General features: G+C 46.5%; 1 protein-coding gene across 1 annotated transcript; it reads left to right on the top strand.

Annotated features, from left to right (window-relative positions):
- Window positions 1-2,634: 2,634 nt before the first annotated feature.
- On the top strand, window positions 2,635-3,479 carry LOC125547220 (protein MAIN-LIKE 1-like). Its single transcript, XM_048711184.1, has 3 exons — window positions 2,635-2,652; window positions 2,743-3,363; window positions 3,450-3,479. Exons 1-3 carry the CDS (start codon window positions 2,635-2,637, stop codon window positions 3,477-3,479), a joined length of 669 nt encoding a protein of 222 aa, XP_048567141.1.
- The last annotated feature ends 14,736 nt before the right edge of the window (window positions 3,480-18,215 follow it).

Genomic DNA, 18,215 nt, shown 5'->3' with positions numbered 1-18,215 from the left:
CCTAGTAGGAGTAGGAAAGGGGAGTCCTACTCCTACTAGGAGGAGGACTCCTCCTCCTGGCGTGCCCATAGAGGGTCGGCCGGCCTCCCCCCTTGCTCCTTTATGTACAGGGGCAGGGGGGCACCTCTAGACACACAAGTTGATCAGTTGATCTCTTCCAGCCGTGTGCGGTGCCCCCCTCCACCATATTCCACCTCGGTCATATCGTAGCGGTGCTTAGGCGAAGCCCTGCGTCGGTAGCAACATCATCACCGTCACCACGCCGTCGTGCTGACGGAACACTCCCGTGAAGCTCTGCTGGATCGGCGTTCGCGGGACGTCATCGAGCTGAACGTGTGCTGAACTCGGAGGTGCCGTGCGTTTGGTACTTGAATCGGTCGGATCGTGAAGACGTACGACTACATCAACCGCGTTGTGCTAACGCTTCCGCTTTCGGTCTACGAGGGTACGTGGACAACACTCTTCCCTCTCGTTGCTATGCATCACCATAATCTTGCGTGTGCGTAGGAATTTTTTTGAAATTACTACGTTTCCCAAACAGTGGCATCCGAGCCTAGGTTTTATGCGTTGATGTTGTGCACGAGTAGAACACAAGTGAGTTGTGGGCGATATAAGTCATACTGCTTACCAGCATGTCATACTTTGGTTCGGCGGTATTGTTGGATGAAGCGGTCCGGAACGACATTACGTGTATGCTTACGCGAGACTGGTTCTACCGGTGTGCTTTGCACACAGGTGGCTAGCGGGTGTCAGTTTCTCCAACTTTAGTTGAACCAAGTGTGGTTACGCCCGGTCCTTGCGAAGGTTAAAACAGCACCAACCTGACAAAATATCGTTGTGGTTTTGATGCGTAGATAAGAACGGTTCTTGCTAAGCCCGTAGCCGCCACGTAAAACTTGCAACAACAGAGTAGAGGACGTCTAACTTGTTTTTGTAGGGCATGTTGTGATGTGATATAGTCAAGACATGATGCTAAATTTTATTGTATGAGATGATCATGTTTTGTAAAAGAGTTATCGGCAACTGACAGGAGCCATATGGTTGTCGCTTTATTGTATGCAATGCAATGCGCTGTAATGCTTTACTTTATCACTAAGCGGTAGCGATAGTCGTGGAAGCATAAGATGGGCGAGACGACAACGATGCTACAATGGTGATCAAGGTATTGCCTGTACTGGTAATTTGAACACACTCATAACATATGTCGGTATTGCCTGTACCACAGACTTAATTAATATCTCCTTACTCCCAGAAGACATGTAACGCTCACTCCAGTCAATGAGGCGCTTACGTAAACTCAAAATGATACTTTATATAACAAAAAAAAAGGTTTGTATAATTCGATTGAGTATATGGCAGCAGCAAGGGATGAGCAGACCCGATAATAAACAGTTTGTGTAATTAATATCTAGATGCTATTTAAGGATGTCACATCTAACCTCCCATAAATATATAATACAACAACAAGAGATAAAACTAAGAAAAAATAAACGACAAACAAAATGAACGTCAGTTTAGATATGATATAATTATGTCACCTAGATGTGTCCTAAACAGATCCTATAATAAATCTGACCGATCGACGTGTGTACGTCACGGAACACGATCTCATGACACTACACCACGCATCATGCATGGCGTCTCGTGGAGATTGACGTGACGATCGACGGCGCCACGATGGTGGCAGAGATCACCAGCGGTCATCCTCGGTCTTTCCGAGCAGCAAGGGACGAGTAATCCACCGGGAATTTTGACTATTTTGACCTGTGGACGAAATCAATTCACAAAATGAACTGCCCGTGAAACTATTTCACAGCACTGACCCTTTTGTGTAGCGCCCGCCACGCAGGCGCCATACCCTACGGTGCAGCGCCTAGCTCGGGGGCGTTGCACGCCAGTCCATCGTGGCAGCCCTTGGGCCCGCACCCAGCAGTGCAGCATCTCAGAGCTAGGCGCTGCACCGTAATGTGCAGCGCCCGGCCCGTAGGCGCTCCACTGTGACTTAGATGCCAGCCGCCCGCTGCCCCCCCCACCCCACCCATTCGTTCCAGAGGAGTTACAGAACAGGCGGCCGGCGGCTTCCTCCTCTCCCCCTCTCAATCCCCTCTTAAAAAATCATCAAATCTGACGATTTGGCCCGTGGATTCCTTCACCAATCCATCCTAGAAGGTACTTTTCTCCGATCCCCTTCTTTCTATCCATAGAATGTATGCTATTTCGGAGATTTGAGGAACCCTTGTTTGAATCTTGTGTGTATTAGATTTAGGGAATTTTTGTTTGAATCTTGCATGTATTCGATTTGGGGAACCCTTGTTAGACTAGAATGTGGTTTGGATACATAGGTTGACATGTTATTTATATAGTTTGGATACATAGGTTGACATTTTATTTATATGGAAAAGATATTTGTATTGAATCTTGCATGAGGTAGGCTTAGTTTAGTTTATTGAAATTACATTTGTATTGGCAAGAATGGTTTGGATACATATGCTTTGTATTTTGCATCTAGTAGGCGTACTTTAGTTTATTTGTATTGAAAAGATATTCGTGTTGACAAGAAAGCTTTCTTTCAAAATTGTTAGGATGGTTTGGCTTCTCGATGATCACTGGGACAAACAACACCGGTCGTACGCTATGGCGGTGGAGCAGCGGGTAATAATGAAAGTGGCCTGTTTTATGAATTTCGTATTTATTTCAAACACAAATGCCCCATATGTAATGTTATGAATTGTTTGTTTGTAGGCGCTTGCACCTTTGAAGCTTCGTTCTCACGGGGTCACCCTTGGGTGGATGCGCCATGATGAGCGATACACATCGTATGTAAGGGAGACAGGACTTCTCCCTTTCATTCATATGGTCAGACGGTTGACGCCACCCAACAATGCTCCAGCACTCACCGCGCTTATTGATCATTGGCGGCCGGAGACACATAGTTTCCATCTACGGACCGGGGAGATGACAGTGACGCTCCAGGATATTGCTATGATCACCGGTCTTCCTATCGATGGGAATCCTCTATGTATGAGCACCGACTCCGATGGGTGGCGCGCGCAGATGCATGCCCTTATCGGTATGGTTCCTCCGGAGCCTCCGGAACCAGCAGCAGAAAACAAGAAGAAGGAAAGAGTCGCAGCCGGTGCTACTTTCACGTGGATTACTGAGCACTTTGGTACTTGCCCACCGGAAGCTGATGAGGACACGGTCAAGATATATGCTCGTGTCTACATGTGGTATGTGATATCCAGGACTATGTTTGCTGATGGCACAGGCAAGAATGCTCCATGGATGTGGCTGAAGGCGTTGACCGTCTTCGATAGCAAATGGAGTTGGGGTTCGGCGACACTGGCTTACTTGTATAGACAGGTATGAAGTTGTTTCTTTTTCACTTCATTGCTACATTATGAATGCGATCTTGCTCTTAATTGAACCATGTTCTCTTTTATGTGCAGTTGGACGAAGCCTGTTGTAGGTCATCTTGAGGTATTGGTGGTTGTTTGCTCGCACTTTCCATATGGAGCTGGGAGCGTTTGCCGGTTGGACGTCCGAAGAAGGTGAAGTACGATGATTGGGACGACAAAGGCGACCTACTACGGCTACCCACTTGGGCTTACAAGTGGGATGTGATAAATGAGACGACAGATGATCCCTCGGTCATGTACAAGTTGTACCAGAGTGAGCTTGACGCGATCACGCCTGAGCAGGTGAATTGACATGGCATAAGTGATTATGATGCTTCTATTGCAACTCGATATCAATTTTGCATTCTATCCCATTTTGCAGGTGATATGGGAGCCGTATGGAACAGGAGATAGTTTTGGTGACCCTTTAGAGTTCAGGCTGAATCCGATGTGCACTAGGGATAGGGATCTCTGGCGTATGCGGTGCCCACTCATATGCAACTGGGCGGTTGAGCTTCACCTCCCACATCGAGTGCGCCGTCAGTTTGGTTTGTTCCAGGCACATCCGCCGGAGTGGGAGGACACGGACAAGTTGCTACACGCGTAAGATATAATTAACCTTGAGTACTTAGCAGCTTCTCGGCGGTTTCGATGCTACTAATATTATGTTTCTAACTTGCAGGTTGGATAGGAAAAGGCAGCGGAAGATTAAGGATTGGGCCAAGCATCACAGAAAGTATGTCGTACAGTTTGTGCTTAGTGTGGAGCAAGCTAGGGCTGGAAAAGGAGTCCAGCTTCGTGAGCACTGCCCTGTAGCATTCAACAACTATCTCACATGGTTTCTTGCAAGTACCCGTGTGGAGGTATGCAAGCCGGCGTATGCTGAGGAGATTTTGGAAGAACCCACTGTTTTTGATGAGGTAGCCCAACACCAGTACAACGCATTAGTCAGGAAAGGCAACTCAGTGATCCCTTCAGCTCCAATGATGAACTTTGTGGTATTTGCCCTCTTTGCTTTTCATTCACACTATTCACATCTTCGCTTGCCTAACACGTTAATACCATTTCTGTTCATAGCGTGCCCAGATCAAGAAAGCAGCTGATGAGACCGAGACTATTCTTGAAACAACCCTGGCTGGCAAAAGCGATGGAGAAGGTGCACTTCGAGCATTCATCAAGGTTCACATCTCCTTCAAACTATCACTTAACATGTGTTGCTACGTTCGATGTCTCATTCACTTGTACATGTTGCAGCGCCAGGGCCAAAAGTTAAGGCGGCTATCAAACCTTTTTGGTTGTCGTGACCCCGAGTATGTATCACCAGAACGGTCTAGGTCGGCGACACCATCAGATCCCGCTTCGGTCCAGAGCCATGATGATCATTTGGAGGATGAGGATGTGGGTGTGGTCACCCAAGAGGTATGGCATGAGCATATATATCCAATTGTTGATGCATTGCTAACTATATCCTCACACACGGTTTTTCCATATCTTTTGTTGATGCATAGGTTGCTGATGATGATATGACCTTGGGGGCGTACCAGGTTAGGTCTGCATACATACTAAAGCCTAGAAAGGGAATCAACAAGTACACACCTGAAGACTTCACCGAAAGAGGCAAAAGGACGGTCGGCACCTCGCGGACGGCGGCTTTGGATGACTATTTAGGAAGGTCAAGAAGTTAGCCAGCAAGAGGGGGGGAGCAGCCAAAAAGCGCTCAAGGAACTAGCTCTTCTTAGGAACCAGCCATAGTCCTTTATTTGTGGTAGCTCTATGTTGAACTTGATCCTCTTTGTATGTCTTAGTTATGTTGAACTTGGAGTTGATGTCTTAGCAATGTTGAACTTGGTCCTCTATGTTGCACTTGTTGTCTTAATAATCTTGAACTTGATCTTCATTAGCTTCACCATTAAAGCCCTCATCTTGATCATTCACATTGGCAGTCTCGACATGTTTGAACTGGTCTGGATCCTCGAGGGTGACCTCAACTCCCTGCTCAACCACATTGAACTCTGAACCATGACAATCACCCTCTGGGTGCACCAAGTCCCCCTCTCCCTTCCTCATCTCTACCTGATAATGATTGTATAGTGCAGCGCCTAGAGCTGAGGCGTTGGACACATGGACTGAGCTAAACAGAGAGCAAACTTTCTGTTTGTAAGCTACAGTGTGACGCCTAGAGCCGAGGCGTTGCACACATGGACTGAGCTAACCAGAGAGCTCTGGTTGCAAGCTACAGCCACTGCAGCGCCTAGCACCGAGGCGCCACACTCTACAGTGCAACGCCTAGCTGCTGGGCGTTGCACTGTACAGTGTGGCACCTCGGTGCTAGGCGCTGCAGTGGCTGTAGCTTGCAACCAGAGTGTTTGCTCTCTGGTCAGCTCAGTCCATGTGTCCAACGCCTCAGCTCTAGGCGCTGCACTATACAGTGTGACGCCTAGCGCTGAGGCGCCACACTGTGCAGTGCAATGCCCAGCAGCTAGGCGTTGCACCTGTACTTAGCAAATTTTTGGCACACGCACACATATTCCGATGAGGAGAGATAGTAGCTCACGACACATAGCAAGCAAAGAACTGTGACACATAGTAGTTCACGACACATAGTACTTCACGACACATACTAATTCATAATACATAGTACTTCATGACACATAGTAGATCACCTGTGCAGTGCAATGCCCAGCAGCTAGGCGTTGCACCTGTACTTAGCAAATTTTTGGCACACGCACACATATTCCGATGAGGAGAGATAGTAGCTCACGACACATAGCAAGCAAAGAACTGTGACACATAGTACTTCACGACACATAGTACTTCACGACACATACTAATTCATAATACATAGTACTTCATGACACATAGTAGATCAGAACCAAATCGAAGAGGAGAGATAGTAGTTCATGACATAGCTCTATTGCGTAGAGCAAGGCCCCTTTCCCTTTTTCTTCTTCTTCTCTTCTTCCTCTTCCTCCTCCCTTTTCCTTATGAGGTGGGCCTCCTTAACCACCCTCTCCATGAATATCTTTTCCTCCCTCTCTTTTTTTTCAGCTGCAATTGCCCAAAGCTTCATGGTTCCTTCTTCAAAATCCTTTTGACGCTTCTAGTGTGCCTCCTCACATTTCCTCACCAATGCTTGCTCCCTAGCGCGCATCGCATTTGACGCTCTCTCTTCTTCCTTCCTCTTCTCCTCAAGCTCCTCTTCCTTTTTCTTCTTTAGCTTGGCTGCATCCTCCTCTCTAAACTTCTTCCACTCTTCGTTGTCATATAATATAGCTTCTTCTGAGTCCGCCTTTCGTGATTGAAATTCTAACCATTCATCAACCTTGGGTGGGAACTTGTACTTGTACTTGCGCGGGTTCTCACCCGCTATCTGTGCATCAGTTTCCATTGAGTACTTTAGAAAGTACGCATTCATCTTGTCAAATGTGTATTGAACTATTGCCGTCACAGGTAATCCACGTGCACCTTTGAGCACCCTATTGAAGCATTCGGCCATATTGCTTGTCATTTGACCGTATCTTCGGCCATCTTCATCAAAAGCACGTGCCCACTTGTTCCGGTGGGGAATGTGCCTATTCATAAAGTCTTGACCCCCGTGATCAAGTTTTTTGTGTGCGAGCAATTTGTTCAACAAAGTGGCGAACCGCTTCTCGGAGAAAGCAAGACAACAATCTTGAAGATCATCGGCCAACTCCTTAAGGCCACATGCCCTATAGAAGTTCGAACAAAAGTGCCTCATGCACCATCGATGGTGCAATGGAGCATGCCCGGGAATGTCAATCTCCACTGCGTTAAGAATTCCTGCATGCCGATCCGATATGACACAAATTTTCCTTTGAGCGGGTAACACCTTCGTCCTCAAAAGACGCATAAACCACTCCCAGTTGTCATTGTTCTCCGCCTCAACCAAAGCAAATGCCAATGGCAACACCCGGTTATTGGCATCACTTGCTATCGCAACCAACAAGGTGCCCTTGTATTGTCCGGTCAAGAACGTGCCATCAATGGAGATGACCGGCCTACAGTGTTCGAAAGCCCTCACGCATTGCTCGAACGCCCAAAATGCACGGCCAAATACTCGGACTTTCTTTCCTTCATAAACCGTTGTTTGGTGCCCATGAGGCTCGACAACATGAACCATGCCCGGGTTTGTGGCGGCCATGGCTAACAACAACCTAGGGATTCGGTTGTATGCTTCCTCCCAAGTACCATACAACATCTTAAATGCGGCTTGCTTCGCCTTCCATGCCTTGCCGTACTTCACCTTGTAATGAAATATGGCTTTCACAAGGTCAATGACATGTTGGACGCTCATTGTTGGAAGTGTGGATATTGAGTTGGAGAGCCTGTAAGCGATGAACTCAGACGTGAGTTGTCTGTGGTCTTGGGACACAATCTTGCCATCCACCCTTTTGCCTCAGCACATGTGAGTTGGAACACAACTCACTACGTGCCAAGCGGGACCTCCTTTCCATGGTCTTGCACGCACAATCCACGGACATATTTCATCTTCACATGCACATGCAACCGTGTAGCGCACATTGACGTCCGAATGCACCACCTTGTGTGGACGATAATGCGTAACCGAGTAGTTGTCTAGCCACATCTTCAATTCCAAGAAGGTTTCGAACTTACACCCTTTACCAATCCGGTTCTTGTCGTCTCCCAAATCACGGTGAGAGCTTGGCCTAACCCCAAGAGATATAGATTTGCCACCATCCACAACGGCTTCATCCGCGAGACTAACATCCTTGAACAATGGTGTCTTGTGATCCCGACCGAATACCTTCTCGAAAGCTTCGGCCTCCTTCACCGTGAACCCCTCCTCATCAACTTGTTCATCGGGACCTTCGTCATCCGAATCCGATGCATATGCACGGGAAAAAGGGATGGAATGGTCCATTGTCTCTTGCAAATGATATTTGTCAAGATCACCCACATTGTTGTCATGGATATCAACTTCATTGTCATCGTCTGCATACTCATCATTGTCCTCTTGCAAAGCTTCATCTTGGTTGTTTGTAAACGGGCTCAATGTTGGCCTCACTTCTTGGGTCAAAAGAGGTTCAACAATTTCATCTCGCTTCAAGGGTGGGGGGCTACTAGCAACCAAAGGGGAGGGTTTCCGGTTCAAGTCCAAATGCAAATTTGAATCAACCTTCTTCGTTGCAAATAACTCAAGAGCCTTGTCAAGTGAATCGGCCACCGTTTCCTTGTATGCAACCCAACGTTGCTCCGAGTTGATACGCATTGTCTTCCAACGGATGTGCATTCCAAAACCTACATTATGCCTTCCCTCCAACTCAACGATATCAATAGGGTCCATCCAATTCAAATCTTTCCTCACTTGTTGCAAGAACTCCGCATAGCTAGGACTACTATCAAACAACATATCTACCTCATCCGGATCCGGTTCAATATTGCCTTTCAAGAAGGCGTCTTTGTCCCCATGATGAACAAACACACATGTTCTTCCCATCCCTATAAGCATTCAAACAACACATCGTAACATTGCTTCCATGAGTACTAATTTAAGGATTAACACGGAATACAAACCCTAATACATATATATCAAACAACAACCCTAACCCTAATCATAACCCTAACCATAACCCTAACCCTAACCATAACCCTAACAATAACCCTAACCATAACCCTGGCACCAACATAAGAACACCCATAAGAATAACCCTAACGCACTAACAAAGGCTAATCATAGGAAATTGGCAAACAAAGATCTCACATCTCCATGCAAATCTCTAGATCCAAACAAAACTAGGGTTTCCCAAACTAGCATTACTTGGATCAAAACAAGGGATCGGAGAAGATTACCTTGAGGGAGGGTATGACTTCGAAATCCACGGACAAATTCTTCAAATTTGCAAGTTTTGGGAGAGGATTTGAGAGGGGGAGAGAGTGGGAGAGGGGGCAAAACTCGGGTTGGGGTGTGTGGGGTGGGGGGAGTGGGGGAGGGGGGCCCAGCCGCTGGATAAGTCACAGTGCAGCGCCCGAACGCTAGGCGCTACACATTTACATGTGTGGCGCCTAGCTAGGAGGCGCTGCACTGCTGGGTGCGGGCCCAAGGACCGCCACGGTGGACTGGCGTGCAACGCCCGCAAGCTAGGCGCTGCACCGTAGGGTGTGGCGCCTGCGTGACGGGTGCTACACAAAAGGGTCAGTGCTGTGAAATAGTTTCACGGGCAGTTCATTTTGTGAATTGATTTCGTCCACAGGTCAAAATAGTCAAAATTGCCTAATACACCTGCTTGCCAATATTTCTTCTGCGCCGATGCACGTACGTACGAAAGCGACCGACGGGAGCGAGAGGAATTCATTGCAAGACAACGCCGGTCAGTCTCGAATGTCACACCGACCGATCATGGCGAGGTCAGGAGGTCGACATGGACGTGATACGATCCAGCCACGTCGCCGTCGACGGGGAAAAGGAAAATAAGAGGACAGCGACGCATGCTGGCTAATCGCGTGGCCGAGGCGGCCATCGACAATGGACGTAAGACACACGCGTTGTGTAGCTGGACGGCTGCAACGGCACTGCCGGGTGATCGGTCGGTCGGTCGGTCTGATGGATCGGGACGCCAGAGGGAAAGATACACCTTTTGCTTTGCTTTTCATTCATGCAGCCGCCATGCAACTTGCCCCGTCAGATCGCCAGCCAGCCAGCTGATGGGTCTGTCTGGGAAGGTGGACGAGTGGCAGTGCCGGTACGTGTGTCTGAGAAGGCGCGAAGCGGCAGGTCGTGCCGGAAACGTTGTACACGTGTGTCACACCACACAAGAAATGCTACACCTAGTACATCATAATAAAGCTTACGAAACCTTCCATCTCTAGTTAATCTTCACCCCTCTGAATTTCACTGGATGGGTCCCCTGCTCTTTCTTTTCCAAACAAAAGTTTCCACGTTGGCAGACCCGTAAAACAAATTTCGCTGATATCTGACCAGCGTCCTCGTCTCATCTCTTCCATTTTTTTGTTGCTAATGTCGATGGAGAGTACAGAACAGTTCTTTTTTCTGAATAATGGTGGAAGCGGCTGGAATATTTGGATTGCTTGCTCCATGAACTTTATGGAAGTGGGAGATGATTTTGGATGAATCAGGGCACACATTATAGCGTAGAGGACTGGATCAGTCTCTTTTGTTCACTGCCCAAGAGAGGCAACAAGATGGAACACTCTTTAGCAACAAGGTCCTTTGATTCTTAGTTAGAAATGGTTCTCATATTCGATTATGGAAAGATACCTGGCTAGGCGTCACCCCACTTCTGGTGTAGTCCCCTGGCTCATACATGATTCTCACACATTAATTTGTCACGATTAAACAAGTTTCGGGACAAAAAAACAGATATTTTTTTCCTGGGGACCTCTTTGTTGGCCCTGACCTGGCAGCATGGAATGAATTACTCTCTCGTCTGGAGGACATTCAACGGAAGCTGCATGAGAACGGCAGTTCCTTAGTTAAGTCCTTGTATGATGCTATGGCTCATAGTGATGTTCCCATTGATAACAAAAAGTTGTGGAAGCTAAAAAATACCTTTAACTGTGAAGATATTCGTCTGGTTTTTAAGCAGAGGAGTCATTTTAACTTGAGACCACCTGGCACGACGTAACTGGCAAGGTAGTAAGACATGTGTCTTTTGCCAACATGACGAGTCTATTAAACATTTATTTCTTGAGTGTAAGTTCGCTCGTGCAGTATGGGCCATAGTTCAAGTAGTTTCAACTCTATACCCTCCATGTAGTGCACGTAATATGTTCGGCAATTTGTTGCGGGGTATCGATAAACAATTTTCTGGCCATATTTTTGTGGGGGTGTGTCGTGGTTTTGTCATAGCAGATGTCCTCGGGAAAGGACAAAGTCTGGAGGCCATCGCAACTAGGAGGTCGCTTGAGAGGGGTTGATCGGGAAACAAAGGACACATGTTACTCAGGTTCGGCCCGTCACGGTGTAAATAAAGACCTACTTACTGCTTGATTGATATTGCTGGAAATCTCGATTACAAGGATGCGGGTTCGCTAACCTAGCTCTCGATGATTGTAACCTAGTCTTTTCGTCTCAGGGGCTCCCCTTTATATATAGGTCGAGACCCTAGATTTACAACAATGTCTGGGTCATACTACGGCATGTATCTTATTCTACTTATCTCCCAAGTAAGGAGAGTCTTCAAAATTGGGCCTTCGTCGAGCCGGCCCATCAAGTGACATTGTCGAGCCGGCCTTCTCTTTATTCTTCTGGGTCTCCGCCATATGGTGATCCGCCAGGTCGAAGTGACCCATGAGCCAATGCGCTCCGGGCCGGGTCATTCTTCCTGCCGGGTTATAATGCTTGGAAATATCCCCAACAAGGTGGCTGTTTTATGCTGGGAATTGTGACTTACAAGGAATGATGTGGTTTTTAATTAAAAAAATGTGTGTCTTCTCATGCGCAGGTTATTCATGCATGTACGCGATGACTCCGTACTTGGTCTATCTTGCTGAGGCTGGAGGACAGAGGCATTTTTATGATGGCGTCTACACGGCTGGAGCGTACGAACAAAAAGGTTTTCTCCCTCCATGGATGGCGTTGTATTCTCCGGATAGGATCTGCCACACCCTAGGCTGGATTAATTTAATTTTGCTGCAAAACAATATTTATTTTTGGTCGTTTGGACTCGTTGGCTGTGTGCACCTTGTTATGGAGAGGCAGGGCATTCTTCTGATATGGTTGTATCATCTTGATAAATCAATTCAATAAAATGTCCTTTATCGAAAATAAAAGTTTTTATTTGTTGGGGTGATGAATCTCCTGGTTTTCTGTTAGTCGAACTAGTTAAATATGTAACTATTATTTAAGTTTTAATAAAGTGTGTCACAAGTTCGAAAATAATAATCAGGGCACACGTTGATATTCCATTTGTAGAAAGAACGTGTGACACAACCCTGCTCAATCTATAGCTTGACGAACACAATACAAGGTTTGAGAGGGGATCAGAGGAATCAAGAGGGGGTAGGAGGAGCAGTTTGACACCGAGGAGGAGGAAGTGTGAGAAAGGGGAAAGAATCGTCCAATTACACCGAGCCTAAATAATTAACAGCTCCTATGTGTTCAAGAATGCAATGGGGAGCTGGAGATCTATGGTACTTATTCTGCGACTTTAGCTGACTGCTTTGCGAGAGCTAAGATGATTGATGGAGTTTCTTTCTCCCACTGCCCTAGGGAAGCCAATTGAGTTGCTCACCATCTGGCGAAGCACTCTTATGATACTCAGTCTGTTTTTGATTGGGATGGAGATCCATCCAATTTCATTCTTCCTTATGTAATAAATGATGTAACTCTTTTGACTGTGAAATAAAACACCGATAGACTTTCCCTTCCAAAAAAAAAACAGCTCATATGTGGATCGAACAGCCTGTTGAGCCTCTTCTTTTGCTTGGACCTGGATGGGCCAGCTTCGCTCTACGTTGGCCCGGTAGCAGTAGTAGGATTCCTTCAGTTTCGGCTTGTCCCCCAGCCAACTCCAGGGACGCCTCAGAAAAAAAGCCAACTCCAGGGAACTGACACCGAACCTCGTTTGTCTCAAAAAAAAACCGAAGCTCGTAGTGGTCTTCCCATGTCACCAACGACACCGGCTATGACGCCTACTTGATAAGCACTTGTGAAATCTTGGCAGCGCCGCCGTGAGTGATGACCCGACGTAGCACAGAACTTGTGTTTATGAATACCCCGCAAGTATTAAGCATTTTAGAAATATCTAGAAGTATTTGCAAGTACTCCCTCTGTAAACTACTCCCTCCGTTCCTTAATATAGGGTGTATAGTTTTCTTACACAAATATTAACGCATGAGCTGGGAGGGGAAATTTCATTGGTTTTGGACGTAAAAGCCCCTGGTGCAAACACGTGAGACTAGTGATCTAAACGCTTTTATATTAGTTTACGAAGGGAGTACAATATTTCATTAAGAAAATATATATCATATACTCCCTCCGGTCCACAATATAAAATGTTATTACGTCCAATATATGAGTATATCGGTTGTAATAACATCTTATATCATGTGACGGAGGGAGAAGTATATAAGCTAAAAAAGATGCATTTGTCCCTTTGTATGCACGCATGTGTAAAAACAAAGATTTAATGAAAAATTTAAAATTATATGGACACACATCATATCCACATGTGCATGTTAGTTTCTTCGGAAATTTTTTGCACCTCAAATAGTTCTTTTTCCTGAATTTAAATCCTCGATATCACTATGCTCTCTAATTTTTAAGGGCCTACATCAATTGAGATTTTCAATTTGGAATTGGGTCGTCCAGTTTTGATCACGTCAATAATTTCTCAAGGAGCTTTCTTATTCAATTCTTTTAATTCACTATGTTACTTAATTTTGAATCTTTTTCATTCCATTGAGGTACTCAATTTTGAATTTGGTTCAGAATTTTTAACAGGTCAACGATTTTTCAAATCAATTAGCAGCAACTGGCCTACAAAACATATCAATCCCGCACATTCTCACATCACCTAGAAAAAAAAAAGAAAGGACAACATGTAGTATTATAGCATTAATATAGTACATGCAGACAACAACGTAGAAAATTTGCCCATAAGTATGGATTGATTAGCAGATAACACATCATCACACAGCGAAAGGTCCACCAAAATACCACGCTATAAATAAAAAGAGAAACACATTCCATTTCCCCCACTCGCCAAACCAAATAATCCCTGAGTTTCAAAATATATGGTGTATTTATTTTTTGAGAAGTCGAATTTCTTTAACTTTCACATAGTTCAGAGGCAAAAATAACAACATCCACAATACTCTATGTGTTCCAATTTATAGTGCGCATAGATTCTAGCACCAATACCAATGCATGAGCCGATTGTTGCGCTATGGACCAAAATACCTTGCATGCAGGATTTTCTCACTCCCATGTGGCCGACCTCCCCTAACACCCATCATTTCAGCCAGGCGGTAATGCCGTGCACACACCACATCATGTAATATTGGTCAAAAGCTTATGTGCACTATAAAACAGAACTGAGGAAGTACTAATCAAATAAGATATGAGCATTTATTTTATGATGAATCTAATAATACCGATATGATTTTATGAATATTGTATTTTTCTACAAATTTGATCAAACATAAGGAGATTCGACTTTTCAAAAAACCTAATACACCTTATATTTGGAAATAGTGTGAGTAAATTTTTTATGAAAACCGCACAGCACCAACAACGCAGCAAAGAGGTGTCCAATTCTTCTATTAGAAAGCATGATACTAAATCCAAAAGTAAATTACGTTAGGTCATCTCGACCCCCCAAAAAACATGGCTATAGCAACTCGAATAAGTAGAACCGGATGCATCACTAGCAGCACGATTCGCTGGGTGGGTGATGATGCGAGTGTCAGCAAGCATTGACGCCGGGTCTATGTCCACAGTCAACCATCGGGTCGTCGCGCGGATTGGGCCGCTGCTCCACTCCGGCCAGTTGGGAATTTAGGCTGGTTGTAATAGGGAGTATCATATACTAGTATCATGCATATGATACTAGTTTATGATACTACGTCCTTAATGCATAGTATCATATGTTGGTATCATAAAGTACTACATTTATTGCCATGCATGACACAAAGTAGCACATCATTTAATATGATACGGTATCATGATATGATACTCAAGCCTCTTTTTCTTCATTTAATTCTATGTCACATCATTAAAATTACTTAGTTGGCATGCATGATACTACCTATGATACTCTCATTACGAGCAGCCTTAGTAAAAACCTGAAATTTGAAACCGGAAAGCCACGCTCCGCCCGCACCTACTGGTGCCATATGGGCGCCCACATGCGCGTGGGCGTGGCGACCGGGAGACTACTGGACTGGAGGCGCGGCAAACATGCAGCAACGCCCCCGCCAAAGCCACGACTCCACTAGGTGATGTTCCAGGACTGGAGGTCCCAATCTGAAAAGAAAGGACTGGAGGTCCCCCGGTCCAGTCCACTCTCCCCATCACCGGCGATCCGCATGGGGCCGGGCTCTCTGCCGAGCCAGCCAAGTGGTGAGGGGGGAAAGACGGGAGCGCGCGGCCGAACTGCGGATATGGGCGCTGGCGGGTGACGGTGCGGTGCGCGTCGGGTTTGGGGGCGTTTGACTTGTGTCGGGGTGGCGACGATGGCGACGGCCCGCCCATTTTTGGGTGGGATGCATGATCGGGTCGGGCAGCGCGCGGCCGCTGGAGGTTGGGCCCGTGTTTACGGCGCTGACACTGGCCTACACCTTTTCACAGGCCGCGCGCGCGGACGGGTGCCGATGGATCGCACAGCACACAAATGAATCGCCTTGTCTGCCTGTCTTCATGTCCGGGCCGCGCACCGGCCTCGGCACCACGCACCGCCGTTGCGTGGGCGGTCTATAAATGGCCGTGTACCCGTCGTTGATCCATCCTCCGACCTCTCGCCGGCCACCTAGTGCCCACTGTACCACGCTCCTTCTCCGCGTGCTAGCTTAGCTATGCGCGCACCGGCCTATGCCCGTACGCTGTACGTGCGGGCCTCTGGCTGCCGGACTAGGCACAGGCAAGTGGTAGATCGGCCTGCAGCGTACGCCATTTATTCGAAATCTCTACGTACGGCAACGGTTTTTGGCAGCGGGGTGGCTGGATTAGCTAGCTACGGTATTGATTGTGGGCAGGCAGCCGCGCGTGACGACGCAGTACGTGGTGGTACGTAGCAGGCACCGGCCGGGCCTGCATGCATGCGCGCGGTGAGGGCGAGGCTGAGCAACCACCAACGGCAATCAGTGTTAACACACCGACCCGCGCCACCAACAAACACGACTGCGCAACCGGCTGCCACCGCCCTCGCTGGGTCGATCTCTGCATCTTTTTATTGTCTCGGACAGAGGCTGTAACTCCGAGACTATTTTCGAATTTGGAATAGCTTCTCCTTGGACCACACATCACATAGATAGTATTAATCAACGGACGAAAAATATAATGGAATTGGGCTTTTGAATGTATTGGCGTCCAAAATGCATGACCGACATTGGACCTTTTTCCACGTGTGAGATGGGAAAACAAACAGGCACAAGTTGACGAGGCTCATATCATGTACTCCCTACGTTCAAAATTACTCGTCGTAATTTTAGTTTAAATAAGTAGTATAAGATGAAAAAAGTCATGTAGTATGAACCAAAAAAATAAGAATGATGCGTGGTATTTTCAAGCATGCTACTGTATGTCGTTGTCGTCGACCACGACCAGACCAGACCAGGTGTGTAGCTTTCCTACCGGTATTTTACTACTCCTATACACTACACGACCACGAGTACATCACACTCAATTGCCGACCGAGCTGCCTCTGCAGTTCAGCAAAACCGCCGTACGTGCTGCCATCACCACGCCAACGACACGACTGTTCATTACATCACGCCACAGCTATTTACCACTCTCCGCCCTGCGCCCCTGCCTGCAACTCTACGTAATGAGGTAATAGCACCCCAGATACCCTGACTTGCACCTAATGTGATGATCTAGTCCCAAATTTGTAAAACTAGACCAAGCCATACTCCAACTTTCATCCAATGTGATGATTTAGTCCCAGGCCAATAAGAACTCGCCAATTGGCTGCCAAGTGGCTGGGCCGGTCAGCGCGCGCATATTTGCACAAAACCCCCTGTCGTTTCTCTGATTCAACCCGCAGTATCCCTCCACCTGAATTAAATCTGTCGCATACGAGTTCACGTCCGTTCGAGAGGTTGGTCGCTGTCGAGGCGACAGAGCTCACGGGCTGGCGAGGCGATGGTGACGTCAGTGACTGAGGCGTCGTCGCCGCCGTTCGCCGGCGGCGTGGAGATGCCGTCATCTGCTCATCTCGTCCGGCGTTTGGGTGCATTCCCTCCTGATTACTGTGAGCTCGGCGCCCTGTCTCTGCTTTCTTTTTCCTCCCTCTCCTCTCCTCTGCTTTGCTCCTCCGAGCTCGTCGCCCCGCCGTTTGCAGCTCGAATCGCGTCCATTTGTGCTCGAATCGGGGTCGTCTAGTTGTGTTTATAGAGTAGGGTCATCTATGGCGAAGTGGAGCTAGGTTTTCGGCCGATGAAATTAGGTTTGGGTTTGACACGATAGCTAGGGTTTATGGGGGAGAAATTAGATGTTAATGCCTTTGTAGTTGCCTTTTTGTTCTGCTTTAGCCTGTACTCTACTCAAGCATTTGTTCGTGTTGTGAAATTTAAGTAGTTTTTGCTGTTGAACATGTTCAGTTATCTGTAGTTCAATGAATATGTTCAGTTACTGTATTTAACTGAATATGTTCAGTTACTGTATTTAACTGAATATTTGCAGTTACTGTAGTTATCAGAATTTTGTCAAGTACTGTAGTTATCAGAATTTTTTCCAGCTTACTGTAGGTAACTGAAAGGTTCAGTTAACTGAACCTTAAGCTATTATTCAAGTATGTTAAATCTTTGTTTATTCAGTTAACTGAATATTTGTTTTTGAACTGATGCATCTTTGTTTTGAATACAGTGTGTGATGCAGCAAATGGAGAAAATGTGGACAGTCCATTTTTTACACTGGAACTTGAGCATGGTGGAATTTTCTGTGGCCCAATCAGAAACCTGGAGTACTGGAATCCTTCTGTTGAGGTGCTAGACTTTGTTGACTCTGGCACTTTCTCTTATTCATTCCTTGAACAACACTTGGTTTGGTTGGGATATCCTTTGAGTGAGCACATCATTTACTTGAGCAAACCAAATAAACCAATCTCAGATGGTTTGATCAGAATTAGCAGTGATGAGGATGTGCAGCATATGATA

Source organism: Triticum urartu, chromosome 3, assembly GCF_003073215.2.
Source record: "Triticum urartu cultivar G1812 chromosome 3, Tu2.1, whole genome shotgun sequence".
NCBI classification, from domain to species: domain Eukaryota; kingdom Viridiplantae; phylum Streptophyta; class Magnoliopsida; order Poales; family Poaceae; genus Triticum; species Triticum urartu.
Note: the sequence above shows the minus strand (reverse complement) of the source record. Positions and strands in the feature narration are given on the sequence as shown.